A 9,548-nucleotide genomic window follows, 5' to 3' on the forward strand; every position below is an offset into this window, starting at 1 on the left:
ATATATATATATATATATATATATAATTAAATATAATTATGTATAATTATATATATACATTCATATATAATTTTACATAATTACGCATAAATTTATATGTAATTATACATATTGTTATACATAATTGTGTATAATTATATATAATTTTATATGATTATATATAATTATACATAATTATGTATGGACAAATTTCATACAAAATTTTGCATGAAAAATTTTTCATCGGGATAGCAATTGCAATAACAGACAAATCGTTTTGGGTCACAACGGGAGAATGGATAGAGTCACGGACAGAAATTTTACAAAAAATATTAGCTACTCTATCACGCTGCACATACCGGTACGAAACAGAGATGATAATGTGCGCAAAGTCGTGTTATATGTGTTTCCGACAGGCAAACATAAGGCTCTGCAACACTTGCTATTCAGCCAATTTTTGTGATGATTACCAAATATTATTTAGTTTATTTCATAAAAAATACTGCGATAAGTTGTTGCTATTACTAAACATAAATATCGCCTGTATTAACAGCACAAGGAGGAGGAGGGCATACTAAGTGGCGGCGGGACGCCGTGCGTTCGACATTTGCGTATCTTTTTCGTTCCAGAGAGAGAAAAATATCGAGAGCGCGGTTCTGCTAGGCCGGGACTCGAACCCGGGTCTTTCGCTTGCTGGGCGACTGCTCTAAACCACTGAGCTACCTAACGCTCCGCGTTCACGACACTCTTCTCTCCCTAGATAACGCTCAGAAATGCCGTTCGGAAACGACATCTCTGGCACGATCCCGAGCTCGCGGCAACTACAGAGAGAAACAATGTTACTGTACCAAATGGTACAACTGCCAGTCTCTCAAAATCAAAGATTGCTATCCTTTAAGACCTGCTGTCCATGTATGCCCGTCTCCACCGTTACCCCTCCTTATCCGGTGCAAATAATACAAATAAACCCCGGGGTCGACACCAATTTTTTGGCAGCCCTCGGGTGCTTGGACGCAATGCGCCATGGGGGATTCACCATAGAAGGAGGACATTATAGGAATATATTAACAGCGAAATGGAAAATTTCGCTGTTAATATAGGAATTATATGTAATTTTCTTGTAAATCTTTTCCTCATCATCCGTGTTCTGCAAATGAAATCTAATAGGAAAAATTGTAAAACATTTTACATTAAATATATTTTTTTACTGTATTTTGTGATCAATATTCGTAATGCATTGTATCTTTTACGACTATTACAATTTAAATTGTCAAATTATATATGTAATTTATACAAACAAATCTGGAATTATTAGCACCTTTCTAGTTTTCATCTGTTTCATTGTAAATTAAATACAAGTTTAATCATACTTGCTAATGAATTGTAGATATTTTAATAGTATACCTTCATTAGTAAATCTATATTATGTTGCTCTTTCCTGTTTTATAAAAGTATAGCATATGTACATTTTGTTCTTAAATATGTTTTGCGCACTTTTCCGATGCATTTCTACATATAGCCAATGATGTAATAAATAATAGAACTTAGTTTTATGTAATCACTTGATAAGAATATCCTGCATTGTTATCGACTATGTTCTAAAATGTATCGAAGAAAAACAGTTCATACTGTGTTGAAACAAAGTGTATGTATAATTATATGATATCATCGGTTATATATCGTTTAATTTATGCGATTTTATACATAATTTTACATGAGGTTGCGCTTAATGCTACTCATGTATAATTATATATAATTCTTCATTATATATATAAATATATTCATTATATATGTAAATATATATAATTCATATATAATTATATACAACTATACAGCATTTTATATTCTTTAATTGAATTTGGTTTGTGTGTCTTATTAAAATAATATGTTTACAAATAAATTATCATTTCCATAAATAAAAACTCTGTTATTTCGTTAAGAGAATTTGTTTGATAATATAGCGTTATTATTTAAATCAAAATTTCCAAACTGTTTTTTGCAATTTTTGATTATTGAGTAAATTGTTTTAAACAATTTTCTATTTAAATTAATTCTAATAATTTTTTGTTGAAAATCTGAAAGCAGTGGTATAATCACTAGCACACTATTTATTATATCAATATTTGTCGCATAGCTCTTAATTTGTTGTTACGTCACTTGAATGTTAGACAATAAATACATTATAATGTTTTGTGAGTACTATAAAGATACATTATATAAGTTTTAAGAACATCGTTAGAGTCATTAGTATTACCGCGTGTCGTTCGATCGTCGATGTTAAGGAAAGCTGATTGCTTTAGATCAAAGAAACATTTTTTTAACGGATTAGTTCACTTAAAGTGACCCTTATAGTGCATTACCGAAATACTTAAAGTTTTGTTCGAAACAAATTTATTAAAGTATTTTCCTTGGTTAACTTTGTAGTATATTTTCAGTCTTTCAAAGTAGATTTTCATAAGGAATGTATCATATTGTTCCTCAACATAATCCCCAAATAAATATTTGTAGTTTGGCGTATCGGTAGCCAGAATTTATTTTGTCAACAACATTTTCGATACAAACATATTTGTGTCCGTTAATAGTGTCCCGTGTACTATTATTGGTTAAATATCTATATATAATCCGTATATATAATCTGTATAAATATTTCTGTTACAGTTCTTGCATTGTCGAGTTTCGTGCATTATTTTTAAGTAAATATTACAAACAAAACACTCATAAACGATAATTACTAAGACGTATAATTACGATGTATTTATCATTAGACATAGTAAACATTTTTGATGTATCACATACTGAAGACAAATATAATCAGTTTTTCAATCCAAACGTTTGTCATGTTTGCAAACGGCCCAGCAGTAACTTAATATCATGTAATCAGTGCTATATGATTTCTTACTGCTCTGAGGAGCACCAGGAGATCCATAAACATTCACACTTGGAGATATGCACAGCTATAGCAACTTTAATAACAGACGAATCGTTTTGGATTGCATGTAGTAACTCGGAAGAATGGATAAAATCACGGAAAACAATTTTACTAAAAGTACTGTATATCATATCACGCAATACATACCCGTATGAAACAGAGATGTTCATATGCGCGAAATCGTGTTTTATGTGTTACCAGCAAGTAAATATCAAGCCCTGCAACATTTGCTATTCAGCAAATTTTTGTGATGATCATCAAGAACTTTTTAACCTAAAACATAAGGATTATTGCAATGAGCTGTTGCTGTTTTTGGTGATGAAAATCGCTGATATTAACGGCATAATGGAACGTATTATGTGTCCAACAATCAAATTCATCAAATTTCCTGGTGCAAAACCTTATGATGACATTGTTACGTTTATTTATAACTATATGCCCACAAGAAATTCATTTGAAATTGCAGTAAAATCAAAATTTCCTAATTCAACTTGCCACTGGAGACTCAATCATTTTATATATTCTGATTATGTGTCTGGTCCGCTGACATTATACTACGCGTTGCAGGAATCAAATTTATTATCTCTTCCAAGCATTTCAGATAAATATATCGTTCATTTTATAGATGCAGGTAGAATAGATATAATGTATTTGCGAAGTTGGCATATTTTCTTACATTTCTTTAAAAACATAAAGGAACTATATATTGTATTTATAAAATCGCCAAAATTTGAATCCGAAGATCGAGTGCATACGTGTTCTACGTGCTTTTATAAAAAACAAAAGCTTTATGTTAAATATGTGTCAGAACCGTACCACGATTATGTACGCTTAGAGTCATTTGAGCAACCAAATGTGATTGTACTACTTGAAACAGAAAGTATTTTGGTGGGAACATGGTTTAAATCTATAACAACAATAATAGCGCAAGAGTGTCCGTTACTTTTAACCACCGATTCGGAATGTACAGCGCAAGAGAATGTAGATAAGATACAAGAAGAAACAGGTGCAACCAGAAATCGATTATACAGAAAAAACAAATTCCGCGGTTATGTACCATATAGAAATTATGAGACCGGTGGATTTTATTACCGAAATGAGCATTTTATTATGTATTCATGACTTTAAATTACCTGACCGACTCAGTCAAAGGTTGAGAGTGATATGTTGTTTGATAGTAATTGTATTTTAATACAGTTGACGATACTCATTTTTTAATGAAATTTGAGAATAAATAATAAATTTCTGTTAATAACAAATTTCTGTAAATAATAAATAATTTTTTTTAATAATTACTGAGATATATATTCAGACATAAATTAATAATATTTTGTTTCTTATCTTTTCAGAATATTTATATAACATTTTGTATATGAGGTAATAGAATAATTGCCGCATACACACACACACTGATTTAAAATTTTACAATTTGTTACATACTGTTCCGTAGTTATAGGTATTATATGCAGCTACGATCATTTTGTACTAAGTTATGTGTAATTATGAAATATAAATGTATAGAAATAAACTTTAATTTACAAAAATAAATGTTATATCCCACAAATATATTCTCAAGTATTTTTTCTCAGTGAATTTGCCAGCTTGTTAGAGCTAATTGGTATTACTAATTCTATACGATCGCTAAAGTTAAATAATCCAGTCTGTAGTCAGTAAAAAGGATGGGTCCTATGACCGAATGATGGATGATGGAGTATTTGTATAAAATAGCGAGGGAATAAGGTGGACGCATTTAAAGATATAATAACAAAGACTGTTCGGCAATATTATGAGAAAAGTAATGTCACGTTTCGTAAGATTATTTGAACAGAATTCTCGAATAGCAAAAGCTCTTTTTAGCAAAATTCAAAAATTTATTAAAATAATTTTCTTCTTGTGTCAAATAACAAATTTATTTATAGTGTGTGTATGTGTGCGTTTTTATGTGTATGTATGTGTGTGTTAAGCAATCGTATCTGTTTAATTAAATATATGTTTATTTGAATTATTTTAATAGGTAAATTTCTTTAAATTTAATAAATGTTATTAAATCCAAAATAGTCTTTGCAAGATGCAAAAAAATTTGGTGAATGCGTCGTCATACGTTCAAACATTATACAGGGTGTTTCAGATTCATCTCCGCAACATTCGTAGGAACATATAACAGATTGAAGTGACTATAAAACTCCGATATCATTTTACAATGTTCGCAATAAATTTCGAGTTAATTAAAGAAAATTGGTGAATAATCTCGTGCAATATGGTAAATTAACTATAGTGATGCTGTTTACCATTATATACTTTATATGATTTGATTAAACAAACAAAAATTCTTCTATCATTCTGTAAATGACACATTTTTAGATATTAATTGAAGAAGATTTATATATTATCACGCATAATCAAATAACGATTTCTTAAATTTATAATTAAAGATTTACGTGGCTATTTGCAAAATGATGACTTTTTGTATTGTTTTACTCAGTGTATAAGCATACGACAGCTCACATTGCTACTACAACTCGTCTGGCATATCGCGCGTAATCATTCACTGATCTTCATTAATTAATATCTCAAGATTTATTGTGAACGTCGCAAAATAATGTAGAACTTTTATGTTCATATCAATCCATTCTACTTTCTCATAAATGTTGCGAAGACGAAATTGGGACACCCTCTATACCTTCTCGTGATCTTTCGTAATTCTCTCGTTATCTAAAATAAAAATTATTTACTTAACATCCACAATTAGACTCTTATTAGTCGTATTTTTTCTTACTTCATTGTATCTCTGTAAAAGCTCGTTCAAATAATATAATAATGAATTTATTATATTACTATTATATTACTATTATATTACTTGCACTTTTGTTATATCACCTCTATAGTGTAGATGTTTTAATCAATAAAGGACAACGAAGTTAGTGAAGTCTCCGGAGGGGAACACAGACGAGTCGAATCGAAAACTAGACTTTAACAATCGATCCTCTGATTTCCTCGAGTATAAGGACAAACGAAGTAATTTGGTTCTTAGGTATTTGCATATATCTTTCAAGCGGGAACTTCTCAAGATTACGTAGCTCCTTCTGCTAAAATGCACCGCGTTGCTTTATTTTTCGACCCAGTTTACTTTAGCAGTCTTCATAGCGAAGGGGAGCGCGTCTGCATGAGGGAATACAGGATTTCTGAAATCTGCTCCGGCATTCGAGAAAAGGCACGCTTCTTTCGCTCTTTCCCTTCATCTCTCTCCTTTCTCCTCCAGGTTTTTTTTTCTTTTTCTCTTCCATATACTTGTGTAACGAAGGATTCATGCTCGAGTTAGTGCCGGTTGCGCGATTAATTAACGTATGTTCTCAGTACTCTCGACGCGAGATTGTCCGAACTTTCGAGCCGCGCGACGTCTTCGCGTATTTCGTGTCTTTCGTCCGTGATTTCCGTACACCCAAAAAAAAATAATTTTAATAGAAGTGAAGTTTTCTAATATATATATATATATATATATATATATATATATATATATATATATATATATATATACTCTTATACAGGGTGAGCCATTTTAATCGACGGATCCAAATTGCTCCTAAAATACACCAACTACAAAAAAATGGTTAAGACAAGAATTGTAGAGGACAACGGGGGTTATTTTACCGTGCTAATAATTTTGACCTTTAGATCGATTTTCATGGTCATTCGAAGATCAAAATCATTTTTTTTAATTAGAACCCCTATTTTTGACACCGAATTCGAAAAGAGCAGAAAATTTTACGTTAAAAATGATATTTAGATTTTTTTCTGAGTCCAAGAAGGTCAAATAAAAAATGATTAAAAACAACTTAGAAGCTGTTAATGTTAATTTTAAAGATTTTTATGCATGATAAGTGTTTCGCGGTACTAATAAATACTAATAGAAGAAAAGTTGCAAAACGTTGTCATTCCATTTCCGAAATTGATGCGCAATAATCTCACTTTGATATGATTATTAATAAGACGTAATAAATAAAATTTTAAAAGTAAAAACAAACACTTGTGCCTTGAGGCAACTTTGAACAGTTACTCCGTGGGTAATTATGATAAATTGCAGTTATGGTGAGAGGCAAGGGGACTCGCGATAATCAAGCACCCCAGATGTGAGAGGCAAGAGGACTCACGATAATCAAGCACCCCAAAGGAAACAGAACTTACTACGTCCACGTCGTTGTTCCCGGGTAACGCTAAAAATATTGAATTAACATCTTCCAAGTTCTTGATTTTTGAGCTATTTAAGACTTCATGTTTGTGACATCTATATACCCAGTGAAAAATGACTCGTTGATTAACGTCAAAATGATATCAAACTGACGTCGGTTTGACGATTTCAACGTCGATTTGATTGAAACGTCGACAGTGAATTGACGGTGGAAGCTCTAAGCGTGACGCTTAGTTTCAACCAATCGTATACGACAGTATACGCAGCAAAACAACAGTTCTTCGCGTCTCTCTTACTGCACGTAAGACGGCATTGTGCTTCAAATTAACATATTTTTCTTGATATAGAGAAACACAATTAGAATAATATCTCATAAATGCACGACGAGTGGTTCCTTTAATGAAAGATGAATATGGTTTCTGTAAGATATTTCTTTTAGGACATGGGGTTAAAGGAAAATTCACTTTGTACGTAGAATACTTTTTTTTGGGTGTATATTCTCGATATGTCCGATAATTGATTCCGAATAACCCGAATTTCGGGTCAACGCGACGTCGCGAGAATACAGAGCGGCTTCACGCCGAATTCTATGTATAATATATATATATATATATACACACATATATATACATGTGTAATATATACGTACACGTGTCATAATGTGCCTGAGAAGCGCGGGTATTGTACATTATTCAAATATCTGCTTTACATACGATAATGGAATCGGTTCCAGGAAAATCTTGCCTTGGGAGACGCGCGGAGCATTTCGTAGTAATTTTTCGGTCGCGTCCTCGTTATTACGGAAACATTGCTCAAAGGAGGCTACATTGAAAATACATAAAAAAGGATCTTTTATTTTTCTCTCGCATAAAGGGATCTTCCGCGCGGCAAAGGGCCCTTTCTTATTATTCCGCAATCCCCAGCTAGAGCGTAGGAAGCACGCCGGTCGGCCTCTCGTTTATATGTTTATACGAATGTTCCCCCTTTTTGCTTTCTCTCTTCTTTCTGCTTTCTCCTTCCTGTTTTGTTTTTTAGATAACAATACGAGATAGCGCGAGAGCGTGTGTATAATGCATGAATCGCGGCCACCGACTTCGCGGTGCGACGCGGTCAAATTCCTCCGCGGTGATCCACATACGTAGATATTCTTAGTATGCTCCATTTAATGCGAGGACCACAACGCTACAGAATAAAATATGTGATACCCGTAAGAGTATGCGCAAGATTGAAGAGCGCGAGACCGGAATATCAAAATTTTGCCGGTTCGTCGAGGAAGAAAAATGCCTGGTATCGCGGCGTCCGTGCATGACTCTCTTATATACAGTTGTACATCAGCTTCGCTTCTAGGATACAGTCAACTCTCTCTTTTTCCCTCTCTCTCTCTCTCTCTTTCCCTCTTTCTTTCTTTCGTCTCTACATATAGTAGTCGCAAGCTGTCGCGTACATGGCCGCGTAATATCCGCGTCGAGACGACAAAGACATTTCGCGGCGAGTTTATGGCGTCTTTAGCTTGAGATCAGCATTGCGCAAAGTGCATTTTTAACGCATTCCATTGGAAAACAAAAGTGCCCTGATATCGCGGATTGGTTTTATCTTTCACTTGGTGTGTCAGGTCGCGGCTCTCGGGAGTGATTTCCGAAGCTATCGGTGAGCATCGACGTGAATATTTACGTGGTGAATTTTGAGTTTCGACGGCTTCCTTAATAACAGTCGAGTATCGCGCGAATATTTCGATTAATTTCGCGAAAGCTCGACTGCGTGCAGACCGCACGTACGGCGTTACGGTAAATAACTGCCATTTTTAACGTATATACACTCGTTACCTCGTTTAATCTGCCTTCTATTGACACCACTCGCTCGTGCGACTCGCTAAATACAGTTGATTGCGTTTTACATGTATTTCAATGAGATACGTCAATATCAGAGAATTGGTCAGCAGCAATCGTCGCGACACACAACGTGTTAACTGAAATGGCTGGATGCCAATACCTATCCGAGAGTGAAGCGATTAATAAAAAAATAAATAAATAACGAGCAAAGCCGCTGAAATGAAACGAGGCGAGAAAATCTTATTAGGGCTCATCGAAATTTAAGTGAGCTTCACCATCGGTGAAGGGGGATTTTTAATTCGGCTTTCACAATTATGAGAGCGCCTCGTGTGTCTCAATTGTCAAAAGGCCGTGAGTGAAGTTACATTTTTACGTTTTCTGGCTAAGAATTTTGGCGGACTCGGATATTTTGACAAGCTAACATCAAAATAATTACTCTTTTCCCAATTCTAAAATTTCTAAATTTCAGGAAAAATAGTATTTTAACATTAGATTTAGTTTCCGGATTTCCGCGTGAATTCTTCTTTGTCTGATTACCATGTTTCGTGAACATTTCAGTCCGCTTAATCAGAAAAGAACGACCTGATACCGAATTGCTTCTGAGATGTCTTGCTTTATATAATAA

General features: G+C 33.5%; 1 protein-coding gene and 1 non-coding gene across 2 annotated transcripts; one reads left to right on the forward strand and one right to left on the reverse strand.

The window, feature by feature from the left end:
* Window positions 1-635: 635 nt before the first annotated feature.
* Trnaa-agc lies at window positions 636-708 on the reverse strand. Its single transcript has one exon. It is a non-coding gene; the product is annotated as a tRNA-Ala (tRNA).
* Window positions 709-2,608: 1,900 nt separating this feature from the next.
* On the forward strand, window positions 2,609-4,463 carry LOC116850740. Its single transcript, XM_032829357.1, has 2 exons — window positions 2,609-3,025; window positions 3,110-4,463. The coding sequence occupies exons 1-2, from the start codon at window positions 2,729-2,731 to the stop codon at window positions 4,028-4,030; spliced, it is 1,218 nt and encodes a 405-aa protein (XP_032685248.1). The 5' UTR covers window positions 2,609-2,728; the 3' UTR covers window positions 4,031-4,463.
* The last annotated feature ends 5,085 nt before the right edge of the window (window positions 4,464-9,548 follow it).

Source organism: Odontomachus brunneus, unplaced genomic scaffold, assembly GCF_010583005.1.
Source record: "Odontomachus brunneus isolate Ranch 3 - 2012 unplaced genomic scaffold, Obru_v1 Obru_scaffold_154, whole genome shotgun sequence".
Taxonomy (NCBI): domain Eukaryota; kingdom Metazoa; phylum Arthropoda; class Insecta; order Hymenoptera; family Formicidae; genus Odontomachus; species Odontomachus brunneus.